This window comes from Erinaceus europaeus, chromosome 1, assembly GCF_950295315.1.
Source record: "Erinaceus europaeus chromosome 1, mEriEur2.1, whole genome shotgun sequence".
Lineage (NCBI taxonomy): Eukaryota > Metazoa > Chordata > Mammalia > Eulipotyphla > Erinaceidae > Erinaceus > Erinaceus europaeus.
Window position 1 is genome coordinate 64,240,312 of NC_080162.1, and position 21,992 is coordinate 64,262,303.

The window sequence follows — 21,992 nt, forward strand, 5'->3', positions numbered from 1 at the left end:
ACAACAACAATAAAACAGGGGCAACAAAAAGGAAAATAAAAAAGAAAAGAAATGCAATCTCCATTTCTAAATGAAGAAACAAACGGTCCCTGTCATACATAGGTCTCTCTTTCTGAGTAAATTTGTTTCCACTGTCATCACCCAGTATGTTAATTACCTAACTTTTAAGATTTATTATTGAGATACTAGAGCACTGCTCTGGCATAGGTACTGCCAAGGATCAACCTTACACATTCAATTCTACCATATGAGCCACTTCCCCTGTCGCAATAATGATTTTTTAAATTATTGGCGATTTATTATTGATTTACAAAATTATGAGTCAACAGAGGAGTAATTCCACACCATTCCCACCACCAGAGTCCCATTCCCTCCACTGGAAACTACAGTAGTTCTTTCAAGGTCATAGGTGTGGGTTGACTATTATTTCTATGACTATCTGTCTATATTTATATATATATATTTGCCCTTTCTTTTAAAGGTCTTCTTCCTTTCTGAGTCACCTGTTACTACTTCCAAATGTCCTTCCTATTTTTCCTCTTCCTTCACTGGTCCTGATGGAATTGGGAGTTCGGAACCCTCTCTCTGGTCATTTTCCCTAACATTTCTCCCCCTCTGGGAGTATGGACCAAAGTTCTTTATGGGGTGCAGAAAATGGGAGTTCTGGCTTCTGTAATTGCTACTCTGGTGGAGATGAGAGTTGGCAGGTGGATCCATACCCCGAGTCTATTTCTGCAGGGGGTTGCAATAATGAATCTTTATATACTGCAGAGCCAAGTTTCTCTCTAGGTTTCCAACACTGTCTCTAGTCTACAAAAGGAGTACTTGGAATAATTACATTTAAAAACTCAATATAATTTAATTAGTGATTTAATAATGGTATACAAGAGTGTAAGATTACAGAGATATACTTGATACTGCATCCACCAAAGTTCTGTCATTTGGCCCCTCTCCTCCCCCCACAGCGATAACCACCAAAGTTCTCACAAACCCCCCCCCCCAAGTTCATGTATTTCAATTCTTTATATTCCACATATGAGCAAAACCATCTGGTAGCTGTCTTTTACCCTCTTACTTATTTTAGTAAGCATAATAACCCCTAGGCCCATCAATTTTCTCCCAAAGCATATAATATCATTTTAACTTCAGAGTAGTATTCCACTCAGCATATATGCCATAACTTGTTTATCCAGTCATTTGTCAATAGGCATTAAGATTGCTTCCACTCCTTAACTACTGTGAATAATGCAACTAAGAACATAAAAGTGAAGATGTCCCTTTCAATTATCATTTTAATGTCCTTTAGATATATGGCCTTACAGTGATAATGCTGGATCATAAAGTATTTCCATTTTTATTTGTTGGAGAACTCTCCATACCATTTTCTGCAGGAGCCATATCAATTAGCATTCCCAACAGTGTAACAGAGTTCCCAAGACAACCTTGCCAACACTTGTCATTTCCTATTGTGTTGATGTAGGCCATTCTCACATGTGTGATGTGTAAACTCAAAGTGATTTCACTTTGTATTTCTCTAATGGTAAGTGAATTGCAACATTCTTTCATATGACTGTGGACCTTAATGTCTCCATATAACTTTTGTCATGTCTGTGAACTTTTATGTGTTCATATCGCTCTTATAATGTTGGCTTGTCAAGTTAGATGAAACAAACCAGTTGGAATTTTGATTAGAAAGGCCTAAAGGGCTATGGACTGACCTGTTAACACCCATGTCCAGTGGAGAAGCAATTACAGAATCCAGACCTTCCACCTTCTGCACCCTATAAAGATCTTTGGTCCATATTCTCAGAGGGATAAAGAACAGGGAAACTTCCAATGGAGGGGAGGGGATATAGAACTCTGGTGGTGGGAACTGTATGGAATTGTACCCCTCTTATACCACAATCTTGCCAATAATTACTGAATCACTAATAAAACATTATAAAAAAAAAAAAGGAAAAGAAAGAAAGGCCTAAAGGGCTGACAGGATAGTTCTCACCTGCTTTGCTACGCATGTGACTTTGATTTAAGTCCAATCCTGGGGGAAGCTTTGGTGCTATAAAGTCTTTCTTTTCTTCTGTTTCTCTTTGTAGAAACAGCAAGACAGCCAGATTAGGTGAAGCAACTGGTGATCAACAAATTAAAAAAGAAAGAAAGAAAGAAAGAAAGAAAGAAAGAAAGAAAGAAAGAAAGAAAGAAAGAAAGAGAGAGAGAAAGAAAGGCCAAGACCAGGAGGAAGCACACTTGGTTGAGCACAAACATTACGGTTTGCAAGGATCTGGGTAACCATCTGGCTTCAAGCCCCTGGCTCCCACCTGCAGGGGAGAAACTTCAAAAGTGGTGAAACAGTGCTGCAGGTATTTCTTCCTACAGCCCCCCATCCTCTCTTAATTTCTGACTATATCCACAATAAAATAAATTTTAAAAAGCCTTGTATGTGTACGTTAATTTTGAGAACACTAAGTTTCTATGACAATAAGAATTCTGGCGCATAGTAAATTTCCCAACTATTTTTAAGAATTTTGCAATTGTTGAAATTTCTCTAAGTAAAGTTCTTATATACTTTATTAAGCTTATTGTGAGATACTCCTTATTTTTATTATATATATATATCCTGAGCACTGTTCAGCTCTGGCTTATGGTGGTGTAGGGATTGAACCTGGAACCTGAGAACCTAAGCCATGAAAGTCTGTTTGCATAACCATTATGCTATCTCCCCTGCCCAGCCCTTTATTTTTGTTGCATTATACCTGCTACCTCCTCAAAATTATATTTCAGACTGTTTGCTATTTCAATTGACTTGTTATCAAAGAAAAAACTATTAAAGTGCAATAATTTTCCCATTAGTCAGTATATTTCATGTAGATGTTTTTACATGCATCATCATGTAGTTTACTGGGAAAAAAATGACACATTTGGGTCATGATATATAGTTCATGTTTCATGTGTATGAGGTCCCCAAATGTGACTCTTTTGCCTTTTATTTCCCTTTTTTTTTTAACCTCTACTTCCTGCTGATCTTATTGTTGGGGCTGGAATCTCTAGTAAGTGCTGAATATTGTTGTGATGTTCTTGATTATGTAAGGAACATATTCTATACACATCTGCTATGGGAATTTTATACACATAATCCTAATTTTCTCAGAATTTTAAAATCAAGAATGATGGCTACTTTTCTAAATTTAATGAAACTTACACATACTGTTCTATTTTAACTTGTTAATGCCACATATACGGGTAGGCCAGCTAATGCTGAGCTATCTTCATATGATATTATGCCTTTTCCTCCCCGCATTGCTAAATTTGGTTTTCTAATATTTAGCTTAGGATTTTTGTTTTTATGTTCAAATGACTCATAACTTTCCTCTCTTGCATTGTCCTTTTTTGGTTATAGATTCAATGCAGTTCCTATTAAAATTCCAAATACATTCTTCAAGTAAATAAAACATTCCTAAAAATTTGTATGGAACCACAAAAGACTACAAATAACCAAAGCAATTGTGAAAGAAAAGAAAATAAATGGAGCAATCACACTCCTTCACCTTCAAGTATATTACAAAGCAATAGTAATTAAAATAGCTTGACACTGACACAAAAAGTAGCCATTTAAATCAGTGGAACAGAATAAGAAGCTCAGAAATAAAACTACACACATATCAAATCTAGTATAAAACAAAGGATCCAAAAACATACAAGGATAAGAAAGCCTCTTTAATAAATAGTGTTGGGAAAACATTACAGTCTTATGTAGAAGAATGAAACTACACCATTAGTTAACACCAAGCACCAAAATTAACCCAAAATCTAATCTAAATATTAGACCTGAAATAATTTCACAGACTGTTGAACTCTACATTGATAATTATTATTTCTCTTAGAACACTGGAGAAATCATTCTAGCATTTTAGCTTCCATTTCTGCTATAGATCTACTAGCTTTTAAATAATAACCCCCCTTTCTCTCCTGGTATTTATTTATTTATTCTCTTTTGTTGTCCTTGTTGTTTTATTGTTGTAGTTATTAGTGTTGTTGTTATTGATGTCATTGTTGTTGGATAGGACAAAGAAAAATCGTTGGATAGGAGGGGAAGACAGAAAGGGGGGAGAGAAAGATAGACACCTACTTCACCACTTATGAAGCGACTCTCCTGCAGGTTGGGGGCCAGGGGCTCGAACCCGGATCCTTACTCTGGTCCTTGTGCTTTGCGCCACCTACGCGTAACCCACTGTGCTACCACCCGACTCCCTCTCTCCCGGTAGTTTTTAAGATCTGTTTTAAGTGTTTAGTATTTTGAAATTCATTATACCATGTCTAGCTTCTTTTATTAATTTTGCTCTGCTGACTTGTACTGAACTTTTTTAAATCATAGAGTATTATTATTCACTGACTTCAGAAAGCTGTCACTCTCATTTTGTTTTCTGTCTCATTTTTTTTTCTTTTGTTTAACTGTAGCTAGAATTTTTTTTTTGGAGGGGGGATATGGTGAACCTGTTTTCTCTTGTCTTACTTTTCCAGACTCTTGTTGAAACTCTTACTGAAACAATATTTCCACACTCTAGTCCAGGAATAAAACTGTAATTCACATTCACACTAAGAATATAATATCATGCCCATTTCCTTATATTTTCATAGACATTGGGAAATAGCAATCCTTACCTATTTGACAGATTTATGGGTATTTTTGTTTCCATCTTTTAACTTACAAGTAAGTAAAACTTTACTTCAGATATTTATAATTCATCTCTATTTTTGTATGTAATTTGTTCATTTCTATTAGGGCAAGTAGCTTCTTTACCTTTGGATCATTTTTCAGTGTTTCATAAACATAATTTCACAATAAATGCATTAGCCTTTTATCTGGAAATATTTTCTTCCAGATTATCATTTAAATACATTTTAAATTTGTTTAGAGTATTTCATTATACCATTGAGTAGTACTTTCCACCTTAATTTGATCAAATAGATATTTTTGCTTTATATTCTGACAGTGTTTGCCTTAGTAGAAACAGACCCTTTATGTTATATTTTATAACATTTTTAATCATTTTTATTTATTGGATAGAGAAAGCTAGAAATCAAGAGGGAAGGGGGTTATAGAGAGACAGACAGACACCTGCAGCCCTGCTTCACCACTTGCAAAACTTTCCCCCTGCAGGTGGGGACTAGGGGCTCGAACCCGGGTACTTGTGCACTGTAATGTGTGCGCTTAACCAGGTACGCCACCATTCAGCCCCCAAACATTTTAATCTATGGTTTAAATCTAAAATTACAAATTGGTACTATACAGGAACCCATGTTAGAGGCCTGCTCCCCACCTGCTCAGGTCCACATAAAGAGCAGAAAAGGAGGTTTTCAGGTGTCTGTCTTTCTCTCCCTGTCTATCTCCCCATCCTCTATCAATTTCTCTCTGACCTATCTAATAAAAATTAGAAAAAAAGAAAAACGGAAAAAACGGCCACAGGGAGCTGTGGATTTGTAGTACCAGCACTGAGCCCCAGTAATAACCTCCTGGTGGCAATAATAAAAAAAAGTCTAGCATAAAGCCTTGTAGACTTGTTTCATACATTTATGGATTGTGAAACTTTACATGAAAATGTGAATTCTCAGCTTCTCTTGAAAAGTCAGAATATAGAGCACATGAAACTTCATCTTCGCAATTCACAGTGTCCAACATTGGTAGAAGCTACTACAAGCCACATGAGAAAAGACAGGTATTATTGGTAGTCAAAGGAGGACCAATGAGAAAGTGATCAATTCAAGGGACATGTCAGAAAGGATCAGATATAAGCCTGGTGGTCAACAGCCAACAAGTACAGCAAGGGGTGAATTCCAGTGAGGGTGTTTCTAGCTTTATTGACTGGGTGGATAGAAGCTAGGAAGGAGATAGGATGTAGTACTAAGACCATTCTGGATAAAGGGCTAAAAGGTCTATGGCAGGGCATACCATGTGAGGAATGAAGAGGGACAGGGAAGATCCAAAGTCTAGGGGTTACTGGAGAAAGAGGAGCCCACAAGTGATAAAAAGGATGAGAGGTGGTAGTACATCAGGCTAAGCGCACATGGCGCAAAGTGCAGGGACTGGTTAAAGATCCCGGTTCGAGCCCTCACCTCCCCGCCTGCAGGGGAGTCGCTTCACAGGCAGTGAAACAGGTCTGCAGGTGTCTATCTTTCTCTCCCCTTCTCTGTCTGCCCCTCCTCTCTCCATTTCTCTCTGTCCTATCTTAAAACAATGACATCAATAACAACAACTATAATAACTACAACAATAAAAAAAAAACAAAACAAGGGCAACAAAAAAAAAAAAAAAGGAAGAGAGGTAACCAAGAGATCAAGTTCTTGGAAATTAGAGAGCTTAAAACTCAAATCCCACAGGTAAAAATAAAGCAGAATACTAAGCTGGGAATAAACCAGTGATTGATAGTATTACTGAAGGAGTTTCACAGTAGAAAAATGAACAAATGTAAGCAAGATGAAAGGGGCACACATAAAAAGGGCAAACATCTGTTCTGGAAGAATATAGATGAGAAGCAGCAGGCAGCATAGGAGTTTCAAGGAAAACTACCGGTTTAAAACTGAAGGTCACTGTGAGTTTTTCACACTCCTATTTTCATTTTCCAGTTTTATTTTATTTTTTTAAATTTTTAAAAATTTTCCCTTTTGTTGCCCTTGTTGTTTAACATTGTTGTGGTTATTGATGTCGTTGTTGTTGGATAGGACAGAGAGAAATGGAGAGAGAGAAATGGACAGAGAGAAATGGACAGAGAGGGGGAGAGAAAGACAGATACCCGCAGACCTGCTTCACCGCTTGTGAAGCGAGACTCCCCTGAAGGTGGGGAGCCGGGGGCTCAAACCAGGATCCTTATGCAGGTCCTTGTGCTTTGCTCCATGTGCGTGTAACCCGCTGTGCCACCACCCGACTCCCTGTTTTCCAGTTTTATTTAGCAGGTGCTACACCATATAAGTACCGACATGCAGTTACCACTCTCTCTGATGTTTACGTAGTCTGTTTTCTGTTTCATTTTCTACTCAGCTTTTGTCTATAGCAACATCCTTCTTAGTACTGTCATGTTCACTTAGAATTTATATTCCATTTTACAGGTGTTAGAACTTCCTATTCATTAAAATCATTACAAAACACTAACTCAGACCAAAGTTTATCACTAATCCTTATAAACCACTATGAAGTTCAAATAACCTCTTAACTAGCATAATGTAGAGTTTTTTTACCCCTCCCAATCTTGAGTCCACTGATCATATCTACATCACTCTGGGAATTATAATCTCCAAAACTGGGGTGCTTTTCCAGTTATATAAGTTCCTGTATTCTCAGTCCATGAGAATGTGAACTATATTGGGTTGAGTCCAGACAACTTCATTCTTTTTAAAGAATTCCAAGGGCTTCTGATGCACATGTCAGATTTGGAACTTACTGTTCTAAATATTAATTTGTTTATTTACTCTAATACTACAATGAAATTAGTAGCAAAACTTTTCCTAGAGTAACTGTGGCACTTTACAGAGTTCCAGGAGGACAAAAACAAAATGTATGTGAATATGTAGAGGAATTATGCTAGTTTCTTAAACAAAGCAAATAGGCCTATTGCAACAGTGGAGAGGCACAGAGAAAAAGCTAACTTCTAAGCCACTCAAGACCAAACTACCAAGGCTATTTATAGGAAGCCAATGTATATCAACTCAATTATCATAATACATCTGAAGGATTTCAAAGAAGAGATCTCAATGCTTTGTTTTCTTTTCTCTCTATTAACTGCTTGCTAATTTACCTTTTCACAGAAAAAAAACCCTACATATGCTGTTCAGTTTCTGTCTCTCACAAGTTCTTAGAGTTCATATAAAATGTATGATTTTGATATGCAAAATTAAATAATTATGCAGTGATTTATGACTTTAATTCAGATGCCAAATCAGATCTCATACAGATGCAGATTTAAAAAAGGGAACTCATTATGCATGCTATGACTTAGGTTACATTATTCCTGAAACACTGCCTTGCTAGTTTTATCTTAACTGCCCATATATGGCAAGGAGTAGAAGAATATGCAAAACAATCTTATAAATTTTTTTGTTTCATTTAACAAGTGAACACATCCAAAATACTGAGTAAAAGCCATAAAACAAAACCCCATTTTCATCATGTACACAATCAACATAAAATTAGGAGGCACAATCAGACATCATGTGCTGGCCAGTGAGATGCAAAGGGAAACGCCTTATCTATCCAGAAAGTGTTCTGGCACAAGAAAAAACAAGGAACCACAACTTCGCAAAGGCTGTGGATCTTTCCATCTATTTAGAGGAATACAGGGGCTGCAAGACGATGCTAACAGCACCATGCAGTAAGCCACACCAATAAATTAGAAGAAGCAAGAAAACAAAAATGGAAGGAAGAGTATTGTCCCTATAGATGCAAAAGATTCATGACTTCCACTAAATCAATGCAAACGGTGCCACCACACCACATTTCACTTCGGACTGTATCCAGAAATGCCAAGCCTATGATGTTAACCCTCCAACTCCAATAACCTGGTGAGACCTTTCCTAACACATGGGACTCCCTAGTTTCATTTCAAATGTTGCACTCTCTAACAAAGCTATGGAACTTAGATACAGAACAGGGCCTAAGAGACAGGGTACATGTGCACATGTATCCATAAGTTAGGGGCAACTATATACCTCAAGGTAAAAGTGCTCAATAATCAGCAGTGAGTAGACTTAGACTCAGTAAGTGCAGCGAACAAGTAGAAAGACCTAAAGAAGATACCATAAAATACCTAATCAAATATTCACTAAACTTGGTCCTAGATACTCTCCTCTTCTACCCCCTACTTCATGTCTCTTAATCACTTTACATCTAACCTCCTCAGATAAAGTAAGGGCTACAAAAGCTGGATAAGGGCAAGAGACTGGCACACTTTAATGATGGCCTTTTTGGTCAATACCAGGCACCCCATCATCTGGGGCTCTAGTCAAAGAATCCTTGAATTCTCACAAATATATGATGGGCCTAGACCTCTCTCCACCAACACTAGTCATGTTCATCAGAAACATCAGCATAAACCCTCTTGTGGGCCTCTCAACAACCTTGCCCTTGCTGTATAGCAGCAATGATAGGGACTACTCCGCTTTCCAATGGGAGGCTGGATCAAACTACTATGCCACTCGAGGAAGACTGGTTCTGAAGAGTGCAGCCTAGAATATTCCTAGCTGTGACCATGGTCTGTGAGCTCAGACTGACAGGGACTCAGAGGTTACACAGGCTCCTGTGCTAAATATGAATATATATAGGTGCTAGGTCAGATTGATGGGATTTTCAGTTAATGGAATTTATATACTTTCCTCATATTTGGGAGCTACTCTCTGCCCTAATCCATCTTTCTAGTCTTATTCTCAACATCTTCCCAAACAATACTTTTAGTCCACCTAAATGTTAGCTATCGGGCTCAGGCAAAAATTATTAAAGTCATAGGCCCCTTGGACTATACCTAAAATAGACTTACTAGCTTCTTCCCACACAAAGACCCTTAGTTTCTGCTCTATTCCTACCTCTGGATTCCTGTTTATTAAACAATTTTTTCTGCTTTATGTCTTACCACCTTTCAGCCACCAAGTTGCAGATACTACCATGATGTCATCGTCATCCTGACTTCCCTGGGCAGATGACCTCACCTTTCTAGAGATCTACCCCACTAGGGAAAGACAGAAACAGGCTAAGGATACGGACTGACCTGCCAACATCCATGTCCAGCAGAGAAACAATCATAGAAGTCAGACCTTCCACCTTCTGCACCCCATAAAGAATTTTGGCCCATACTCCCAAAGGGATAAAGAATAGGGAAGCTTCCAATGGAGGATATAGGATAGTGAACTCTGGTGGTAGGAATTGTATGGAATTATACTCCTGTTATCTTATAATCTTGTTAATCATTATAACATCACTAATAGAAAATCTAAGAAAGACTCAAAGAGATATTTTATTTAAGGCAGAGAACTAACCAATGCTATGGATGCTTGGACCAAAATCTTGCTTGAATCTTGATATGAACAATTCAATTATAAAAAAGATCTGAGGAGTTATTCAGAGATATCTGATGACATTGAGAATTCTGTTTCTTAGTGACACTGTGATAATTAAAATTGCTTTCTTTATTTTAATATTATTATTTTATAATTTATTATTTATTAAGGAAACAGAAATCAAGAGGAAAAGAGAAAGAGAGATTCTTGCAATGTTACTCACCACTCATGAAGTTTTCCTCCTACAAGGGCCCTGAACTGCAGTCCTTGCTCATGATAATGTATGCACTTAACTGTCCTCAAAATTGTTTAAAAAAAAAATGAAAGTAGTGGTCCGGGAGATGGTGCAGTGGTTAAAGCACTGGCTTCTCAAGCACGAGGTCTTGAGTTTGATCCCTGGCAGCACATGTACCAGAGTGATGTCTGGTTCTTTCTCTCTTTCCTCCTATCTTTCTCATGAATAAATAAATAAAATCTTTAAAAAAAAATCAAAGTAAAGTTTCTTTGGAAGAACACTCAATTTAAAAAAATATATAAATATGATGAAGATATTTAAGAACTTTAAACATGATGATTTAAAAAAAACACTTGTGTAAATAGTACCCTTCTTTCAAAAATCTCAGAACATATGTCATGTTAGAAATTTGTTCTCTAGGTAATATGCTAACTTTGAAAATAACATTTTATAAGGACTGCAAAATTATTCTCTATTATGTTGTTAATCATATGCATAATCTTTGGGATGTTTTTCTCTAAGTAGATCGCAATTAACAGGAAGCCAAAACAAAAATTATCTAGTAGGTAACTATAAATTCTTCAACTACCTTAAGCCTCAAGTAAGTACACTCTATACGAGTAAGAACTTTATAATTCTTTTAATTGCTAATTAAAAAGTTGAAAATATAGCCAACTAAACTGAAGTTCAACTACAAGTACTGAAACATACATTTTGCAGATTCAAGTCACATCACAATATGTTGAGCATAGAGAAAAAGCACCCTATCATTTACAAAACCCTGCAATAAAAAGAGCACATCTCTGAAAGCGGAAACTGGGGAATCTGGCTGAGTAAGATAAAGGAGACCTTCCTGCTAAAAACACTGAATCTGAGTAACAGAAAAAAACATGTTTAAATATGTAACTGACTCCTCCACCTCCCCTCCAGCCCTATGGAAGTATCAAGGAAATACCAGAAACAAAGAGGGAATTTAATATGAATAGAGGAAATCAATGGGTTGACGCTCTAATGGCATATGGCATATCAGACATACACAGGGCAAGGACTGTACCTTGCCTATCTCCCAGCCCCTCATATCCAGAATATACATTGCTCTTATCATTCCATGGAAACCCCACTTTCCCTTGTGTGCTTTTCCTTTTTTGTTAAATACAAGGGCATGAGTGATTTGAACACTACCAGGTCTCTTTGTCAATCAGTTAAAGAAACACAGAGACAGAGAAAGACGGTGAACTACTATAGCACCAAAGCTCTCCTTGGTTCCCTAGCACAAGCATGTAAGACTCCTGTAGAAGTTTGAGCTCTGGGTTCTGTGCATAGCAAGATAGGCCTCCTACCTTTTGAGCTACTCTCCTGGCCCTTGCATACGTTTTCTTTCACCGAACTTTGGAAATTTCCACCCATTGGCATTCCATAAAGCCTCTCATACCATTTCATTATTCTAAATTTCCCATCTTCTCACATTTTCTTCCAACTGAATCACTTTTCTTCACTGCTTTTCCTTTATTACTACCTTCCCATGAAGATACTTTCAAGATATCACTTGGCTCTGTCAATTGACTTAAACTAATATTTCCAGTCACTGTTCCCCTTTATTTTCATAGCAGCTTTCTCTCTTCTTTTGCTTTATCAAAAGGCCCACATGATATGAGACTTTTTCACTTGGTATCTGAAGATACTAGAGACTGACAATGCTTCCAGTCTCTGAGAAGGAGTCCTGGAGACCCCTAGCACAGGCTGTGAGTTTCAAAGCAGTGCTAGCTCAAGCAAGGGCACAAATGTGTAGTCTTTCCTTTTGCTTCATACACTGCTCTGTTCAATCCTTTCTCTCTTAGGTCTGGCACTTTTCACCAATTTGCTATGTTTTCACCTTTTTGCAGTAGCAATTCTCCTCCAACAGAGGTTCTAGAATAACTTTAATATTTTTAGGGTTGTCAGAGTACCAACTCAGGTCACACATCTCTTCTCCTATGCTCTACACATGGTTATGTCCCCTGAAGTTTTTCTTCCTTTCTTTTTTTAATTTTTATTTATTTATTTTTGGATAGAGACAGAGAGAAATTGAGGGGAGGGGGAGATAGTGATGGAGAGAGACAGAAAAACACCTGCAGCCCTGTTTCACCACTTGTGAAGCTTTCTTCCTACAGGTGGGGACCAGGGGCTTGAACCTGGGTCCTTGTGCACTGTAGTGTGAGTGCTTAACCAGGTGCACCACCACCTGGCCCCTTCCCTGGAGTTTTTCTACTCTGATTTTGCATCATGAGGAACCGTTCCTCGTGTACATGTAGGTCTTCCTTTTTCTCAGCTTTCCTTGGAGAAAAGAATTCTAAGCTAATGAAAACTTAAGAGATCCATTAGAAATGGCAGTATGGTTAATGATGGGTCTACTCATCTTTGAAAATGATGTTATTTTCATGAAATATCACACTGAAGATGAACTGTTACTAAAGGTAAAGGTTGGAAGCAAACTGAGTTTTCCCATATAAGATATGCTTAAAAGGGGAGAAATTTACTCTTTCTGGCCCTAAAACTTTATCACAGGAGAGTTATAGGCAACAATTTGACAGAAAAATATTTACATTTTCACTGGTAGGAGGTGGTACTCACTGTGGATTTAATTTGCATCCCCTAATAATAAGTAACCTTTAGCATTTTTTATTTATGTCTGTGAGCAACTGGAATGTTCTCTTTGGACAAATGTCTATTCAAATCTTTTCCCTACATTTTTATTTGGTAGCTTGATTTTTGTTGTTGAGTTGTATGTTTTGTTTTGTTTTTGTTAACATATTTTGGGTAGAAAACCCTTGTTGGACATGTAATGTACTTCTTCTCCCAATTGGTTTGCTACCTTTCTTAAAACCTTTGTGGTGGGGAGTCGGGTGGTGGCACAGCGGGTTAAGTGCACGTGGTACAAAGCACAAAGACCGGCGGATCCCAGTTCGAGCCCCCGGCTCCCCACCTGCAAGGGAATCGCTTCACAAGCGGTGAAACAGGTCTGCAGATGTCTGTCTTTCTCTCCTCCTCTCTGTCTTCCCTCCTCTCTCCATTTCTTTCTGTCCTATCCAACAACAACGACATCAATAACCACAACAATGTTAAACAACAAGGGCAACAAGAGGGAAAATAAATAAATAAGTATAAAAAATTAAAACTAAAGATAATTAAAAAAAAACCTTTGTGGTGGTTTCTTTTGTTATGTAAAGGCCTTTTAATTTGATGTAGTCTCACTTGTTTATTTTTTATTTCGTTTCCCCTGATAATGGGATAGAATCTCCAAATATAATCCTGATGTTAACGTTCTGAAGCATATAACTTGTTTTATTCTATGTATTTTTATAGTTTAAGGTATAATACTCAGTACTCTTTTACATTTTGAGTTATGTTTTCTTGCATGGTGTCACAAAGTGGTCCAGTCAGTATTTTTTTTTTCTCCCTTCCATTGGCTGTTCTTTTTCCCCAACATCATTTGTTAAAGAGATTTTCTTTTCCTTCAAAGAATGGTTTTGGCTCATTCATCATAAATTAGATACCTATGTGCATATGAATTTATTTCTGGGCTTTTATTCTTTTCCATTAATTTGAGCGCCTATTTGTGTTCCAATACCATACTGTTTTATTTAATATTGCCTTGTAGTATAGGTTGAAGTTAGGAAGCATCAGACCTCCACTTTTGCTTTTCTTTTCTCAGGAATGCTTTGGATATTTGTGTTCTTTTGTCATTCCACACAAGTTTTAGAACTGTTCTGTTTTCCTAAGGAATCTCCTTGAAATTTTGATAGGGACTATACTGAAGCCATAAATTGCTTTAGGTAAGATGGTCATATAAATGATATTTATCCTTCAATCATGAACACATACTTTTTTATTTCTTTATTGGGGGATTAATGGTTTATAGTTGACAGTAAAATATAATAGTTTGTATATGTGTAACATTTCCCAGTTTTCCACATAACAACTCAAGCCCCACTAGGTCCTCCTCTGCCATCATGTTCCAGGAACTGAACCCTCCCCCCCAACCACAGAGTCTTTTACTTTGGTGCAATACACCACATCTAATTCATGTTCTACTTAGTGTTTTCCCTTTGATCATGTTTTTCAGCTTCTAAGAATAACATCATCCCATATTCATCCTTTTGTTTCTGACTTACCTCATTTAATATGATTCCTCCAAGCTCCATTCAAGATGGGGTGAAGAAGGTGAAGTCACCATTTTTAATAGCTGAGTAGTATTTCCACTGTGTAAATATACCACAACTTACTCAGCCACTCATCTGTTGTTGGACACCTGGGTTGCCTCCAGGTTTTGGGCTACTACAAATTGGAGAACAGGAAATCTTTTGCTGCCTAGTGTCACACTCTTTTAGTAATGTCCTATCGTTTTCACTGCAAAGTTCTTTCATTTCACATTCCTTTTATTCAATGTTTGCATACAGAAACAAAGCAGATTTATGTATGTTGGTTTTTATCTTGCCATTTTACTGAATTGATTGTTTCTAGTTTTTTTTTTTTTTTTGACAGAGTGTTTAGGGGTTCTATGTATGACATCTTTTTAAAATATTTATTATTTATTCCCTTTTGTTGCCCTTGTTGTTTTATTGTTGTAGTTATGATTGATGTCATTGTTGTTGAATAAGAGAGAGAGAAATGGAGAGAGGAGGGGAAGATAGAGAGGGGGAGAGAAAGACAGACACCTGCAGACCTGCTTCATCACCTGTGAAGCGACTCCCCTGCAGGTGGGGAGCCAGGGCTCGAACTGGTATCCTTAGCTGGTCCTTGCACTTTGCGCCACGTGAGCTTAACCTCCTGCGCTACTACCCGACTCCCCTTAATGACATCTTCTATGTATAATTTCTATGTATAAATTCTTTTTCAATTTAGATTCCTTTTATATCTTTTTCTTGCATTACTTTTCTAACTAGGGCTTTCAGTAGTGCCCTCCTCAATCGCTATCGAACAGGCCATGGCCAGTGCGCCGCTATGTTCCATCGCTGGGGAGCCAGAGATGACCCGAACTGCCCCTGCGGCTCCAGACAGACTATGACTCACATAGTCAACGACTGCCACCTCTCCAGATTCAAAGGAGGTCTCGAAACTTTACATCAGGCTCAACCTGACGCTGTTGACTGGCTACGGAAGAAGGGCAAACGCTAGAAGAAGAAGAAGTAGTGCTACAGGTGTCTCTCTCTCTCTTTCTCTCCCTCTCTATCTCCCCTTCCTTCCTGATTTCCCTGCCTCTATCCAATAAATAAAAATTTTAAAAAATAAAATGAAAATGGAAATGCCTTATAATCCTACAATTCCACTTATATATCCAAAGGGCATGAAAACGTTAATTTAAAAGGGTATATGTACCTGTAATAGAAGACAGCATTTTGCTTATGCAAAAGACTTTTACATCTTGGTCTTTCAAGTCCCAGGTTGAATCCCCAACACTAACATAAGCCACAGCTAATAAGTGCTCTGGTAAAAAAAAAAAAAAAAAAAGAATACATTATAGATCATATATATTGTTATGTCTATAGCTGCACTATTCATAATAGCCAAAATATGAAATCAATCTGAATGCTCACTAGCATACAACTGAATAAAGAAATTATGGGATATACACTCAATGGGATACTACTTGGACAAAAAGGATAGGATGTGAGTATAAATGTTTATATTTAGAGTATACATGTTTCTATTTATTTTTGATGTAAATAAATATATTTATTTATATTTATATATTACAAAACTATACTCCAACAATCCATTTTATTAAGTTTAGTTTTCATTCTCTTACATTTTTTTTTTGCTGCCAGGGTCATCACTGGGAACTAGTGCCTACATGACCCCATGTTCTCAGTGCCCCTGCCTTTTCCCCTAGTAAGATAGTCTGAGACTTAGGAAAAGTCTATTCATAAGAACATTTACAGCTTATACACTTCTGCTATAAAAAAGTATTTTGCTAAAAATAAGGATAAACTTGAAATAATGCAAAAACTTTACAGTCATCCACAAGTCCTCATTACATTGAAAAGAAATCCAGGAAGTTTTTATTTTCAAATATATCTTATAAAGAAAGATTTGCTAAGTGTCTCAAAAATGTTTTCCATTTAAGAGGAGCCTTTACAAGTCACTTGTAAATAATGAGAATGTTTTTCCTCCCAAGGGAATAATTTCTACTTCAGTGTTTCTAAGAATATACAGGGTTAAAACCGTGTAAAATAGATTTTCTCACAGTTGGGGGAGAGCAAAACATTGCAAATAGGAAACCAGACAGCTAGGGGGTCAAAACACTACACTTCCAGGTCAAACTTCTGGTTGTAATTAAGTAAAATTCCAGCAAATATTGGTAAGATCATATTTTTGGTGTCTCCTTTCAGGCATTATCAAGTTTTACATCTTTAGCAGCAATTTATATTTGTGAGTACAAACACATCTACACTTATAAATTATTAATTATATAGAGAAACACACAAATACACACATTAATGTGCATAGACACATGAATCGAGGACCCCAGCATTGCAATTTGATCTCAGTCTCAAAGTCAAAACTAGTACCTTTTCTAGGCATTCACTTTTTGTGTTTGAGATTATGTGGAGTTAGTTTTGTTTTTGCTTAATATGGACATGAATAATTTTCTCAAGACATTTCACCAAATAGGTCAAGCTAAGTTTCCTACTAGGTTAAATGGGCTCGTGATCCAATAGTGAAGCAAATTTGAATCTGAATGGAGTTTAGGATCTAAGCAATACTAGCACTGTGGCAGAACAATCAATATAAACAGATTCCACAATTAAAGGTACCTGATCAGTTCCACAATATGCCTCAACTTGTCGTCTATAGCATAGGGGTTCAAAATACTCACAAATACCCACCTCACCCAGAAATCTGTGGCAAATATTTACATATCTACCGTATCAGTGGGGGAAAGTATTCCTTGCTTAATTTATAGAAGTCATTATTATGAATATGGTTTTTATGATAGTCCAATGAAGTGGTAATCTGAAAATAGGAATTACAAAAAAATAATTTTAGGATTCTCCACCTTTATTTTAAACAATCAGAATAACTAGGGTGCAATGATATGGAATTTGAAAATGAAAACTCTCTGGTTTTTAATCATCATTTGGGCACAGTTCCCAAGATGATTTAGTAGGAAATTTCAGTCCTAAAATGTGTAAACCACGGTGAGTTATCCTAACTAGGGCCTCTTCGCTCACCCTCTGCACCCTTCAAGTTCAGAGGATTCTTATGGATACTCAAGCTGTTAGATAACTACTATCTATTTTCTCTGTCAAGCTTCCTCAAGATTATTGATATTAGTGATGTGAAATACAATTACAATGAATTTTAAAATTTTAGCATTATGGTTAGGTGATCTGGACATATGAAAAGAATTTAAGGAGAACAGACAAACTGGTAGACGCTGGAGGCACTACCCAGAAAACAAAAGGCCATTTGCTACAATAGATGTAAAACTCCCAGAAATTTTCCAATTATGCCTCATCATCCCCCACACTAAAAAATCATATGCAACCCCTACAACAATCAACTATTACTTTAGGAGTATGTGTGTGGTGGAGGAAAGGGTCTTTACTCATTAGTATCTTTGAAATACATGAAAGATGACACTTTTAAAGATTTTATCTGGATATGTCAACAGAAGTTACATCTTTATAGGGATCTCATTATCTCCTTGGACCTGCAGCCCTCACCCCAAAACATACACTAAAACACACACACACACACACACACACACACACACACACACACACACGCTCTAACGGCAAACCAAGCTGATGAGAATTTTCCCTGAATGAACTCCATCAGGCCTTCGACTTGACTTGGTCATCAGCATAAAAAAATGTGGCAAAAATGACATCAGCAAAGGTTTTTAATTTCACCCTTAATATAAATAAAAAACAGGTGACTTTCTCTCCAATTACTTCTCCTCCCACTTTTAGCAGGGCAGGAATGTCAACCAGTTCTACCTGACCAGCAAATGGGATTTGACTTTGGAATACCTAGTAATAAATCATTAGTCTTCACAGAGCCAACAAAGGGAAGGGATCTCAGGTTATTAGGAGAACTCCTAAAAAACAGAAGTATAGCAACCACCTTTTGATGGCAAGGAACATTTTAGAATCTAAAACTCCCAGTGGATTTGTTATTTTCAACTTTTAATTTTGAGAATATGCAGAAAATAGGAGCAAAAAATCAAAATGTAAGTATGAATAAACTCAAATGTAGTAATGGAGTTGCATCATCATAAATGCTCCAATAAAACAGACACCATAATTTAAAAGTAAGCTATGGCAACACAGACTTTGTTCTACAGGAGAAAAATCACTGTCTTCTTATCGCAAAGGAGGATGGCAGAGTGGAAGAGAAAAAGCAGTATACTCCTAGGTCAGTAGAATTAATCTATATTAACACCAAAATGGTCTACCAGGCAACTGAAGTACAACAATCTCTTGACTTAGTGGCAGAGGGAAAGGGGGAGGCCCATTTATTTATTTAGATTTGGTGTTTTGTCCTTTAACTTCTTATAAAGTATCAGGGGGAAAAAAATTCTGTCATTACAACGCTGATTACACTCAGAACAGGTGATGTTCCTAAGTGGTAGCACTGCCCTTATAAGTTCAGGGATGTCTTTTCCTCTTCTTTCCACTTGTAATAATAACTGGTTAATAAATAAAGTCTTCTAAAATTTTAAGGACACAAAATACCTTAAGTTCCCATTACTCTTTTATCACACTTTTGGTAAAGAAGAAAAAAAAAAAGGGACAAAATTTTTAAGTTTTACAAATTGCCCATTCCTGGAAAAATAACTGTGGCACATTTACCAGAGGGCTTAGAAGCACTTGCTTTCATTATTTCCCTTTTAAGCCTCTCATGTGTGGATAAAAGTCTAGAAAATGTTTTGATTGAGTAGATTATGGGAAGAAATGTAAATAATAACCAAAGCTATTTAAACACATGTGTAAAAAGAAAACATATGTTTTCACTGTGCCCTAGGACACATTTCAGGAAATATATTTCTATTTGTAAAGACTTGTGAATAGGGAAAAAACAATGTCTAAATATTAAGAGTATTTACCAGAGCAGCAGATAATTGAAAATGTGTGCTGCTTTACTGTTTATAAAACCACACAAATGCCCAGTCTGTCTTTGAAAGTCAGAGAACTTCCTCTATGGCTGCTTCTTTGACTATAGCACAGCTCTGTTCATACTGCCATGAGCAGAACAGAAACAAATGCTAACCCCTCCCGGGAAGAGAATAACAGCTATGTATTAGAATGGCTATTGAAATCAGCAGCATTTGTCAGGGATCTGTGCTTTTTAGGGTTAACGCTTGCTAAGTGCACAGTATTACTGCTATTGTTAAGGTATAAGAAAAGGAATGCTAATGTTTAAGGATGGTGCTTCAGATTAAGTTTTCACTGTCCTCTCTGCAAATGTCAATGCTTACATGCAGGAAGGGCTGGGTTCAAAGGGAAAAGTTTTTCACTTCCAAAATTTATTTTAAGTAGGAAAAGGCTGTGTTTTCAATGGGCTGAAGAAATAAATACAAAACAGTGTGGATACACATTTGCAGTGAAGGGGATGCCAGAGAGAAGGCCTCACAATCAGGACTGTGTCCGAAGTGCAAAGAGGAAGCTTTCTTTGGCAGGTACTGTGCATGGGGTGTTGGGAAAAGGAGAGAAACAGTTCTCAGACAGAGAGAAGAATAGGAAAAACTTGCTTGTTTTGGCGATTCTAACCTTTTCCTTTTTCTTCTCTCCTTGTATGAACACCCACTGATTTCCTAACATGGTGGTAATGTGCCCCTCGGCAGAAGACTGTGTGGGTGTCAATGAAGACAGAGAAAACCTGGTAATTCAGTACTGAACATTTGCAGAAGATACCTTGGATGCCACAAAAAGAATAAGCAGACAGCTACACACTTTGGCTGGGGATTTAAGCTAAGATTTTAGAGGAGTGTTCAGCTTAGAAGAAAATCCAAAAAGAAAGCCACTGCAGAGAAACCACAGTACCCAAGAAAATTTAATTTATTTTATGGCATTTTCCAAAGGACTGAGTTTCTTAGATGTTCACTGCAAGAAAAAGGGAGTTGGGGTTGGGGGGGAAAGGTCATACAGAATGGAATAATAGGCAGTAAAAAAGTCAGTGCTCCACAAACACAAAAATGTAGCAGACTTCTCATTTTTAGACAATGCACTGAAGTAAGTGCTTAGAGTCATTAAGACAAGTTCAGTTATGGAGTCCATTTCTTCCTTACCATTGGAGAATAGAGATTAAAAAAAAAAAATTGACTTAAGAAATTCTAAAGGAGAACATAGCTCCTGACTTCAACATGTTTAATTTAAAGCTAACTTTGATTTCAATGGAGGAAAATTTTACTGAAACACACACACACACACACACACACACACACACACACACAATCGCTTTCTTTAATAGGGATATTGAAGCAGCAAAGACAAGTCAGATCCAGCAGCATTTTCATGCTTCATCTAATATGACTGGCTATATGACTTTGGGCAAGTTGCCTGAAATCCATATCTGATTCTCCGCTTTAAGTAAGGTCATACTAAGGCCAGAAAGGGGTGGCCTAGGGATTTACCATAGCACAGTAACAGACAACTAGTAAAGACAGTAATGCTAAAGGATATCTGGGATAGAACAGGGATGGGTTAAAGAAGGAATTTTTAGTCCACAACTGCTGAAGAATCAAAGGTAATTCAACCTAATCTTACCCTGGGTAGAGTATGGTTTTGACTTTTTGAAAGCCAAATAAGAAAAATTATTTAGTAATTTGTAACTCACAGACCACTTTCACCTCTGTGTTTTGTGGAAGGGACAAGAGATGTTGCAATGGAAGCATGCCACAAAGTCTGGGCAAATAGACATGTGACCAATCCATAGAAACCACTATTCCTCTAAGCTGAATATGGGCCCCAAATCACATCAAATCGATGGTGTTTACAGTCAACAATATTTATACCCCTCCCCCATATTTGGGAGCTATTCTCTTCCCTGATCCAGCTTTCTGATCCTTCTGCCAGCCATGACACCACCTCCCCAGACAATAATTAGGATCCACCTGCATATCAGATTTCAAGCTCAGGCAAAAAACAAAAAAACGAACAAACAAACAAAAAACACTAGTATAGCCACAGGCCCTTTGGAATATAACTAAAATAGGCCTACTAGCTATCTACAAAATGGAGGATCCCCCAACTCTTCATCTGCACTAGTCTAGCCTTTAGGTCCATGATTGGTCAACAATTTGTTTGGCTTTGTGTGTTAACTCTCTTTTCAACCACCAGGTTCCAGATGCTAGCATGATGCTGACCAGACTTCTCTGGAAAGACAACCCCACCATTGTGTCCTACAGCTCTGCTTCCCCAGAGCCCTTCCCCACTAGGGAGAGAGACAGGCTGGGAGTATGGATCGACCTGTCAACACCCATGTTCAGCGGGGAAGCAACTACAGAAGGCAGACCTTCCACCTTCTGCATCCCACAATGACTTTGGGTCCATACTCCCTGAGGGTTAAAGAACAGGAAAGCTATCGGGGGTGGGGGGGGAATGGGATACAGAGTTCTGGTGGTGGGAATTGTGTGAAGTTGCCCTCTTATCCTATGGTTTAGTCAATGTTTCTTTTTTATAAATAAAAGATTTTTTTAAAAAAAGAAAGAAAGAAAAACCACTATTCCTTTCTATTT

The 21,992-nt window shown here is 37.3% G+C and overlaps 1 protein-coding gene across 1 annotated transcript in view; it reads right to left on the reverse strand.

Annotated features, from left to right (window-relative positions):
- The window catches only part of SLX4IP (SLX4 interacting protein), a 135,061-nt gene that overhangs the window by 44,903 nt on the left and 68,166 nt on the right, over positions 1–21,992 (reverse strand). Inside the window, 1 exon segment of the mRNA XM_060186534.1 lies at positions 767–785. Within this exon segment, the coding sequence (XP_060042517.1) occupies positions 767–785 (19 nt within the window).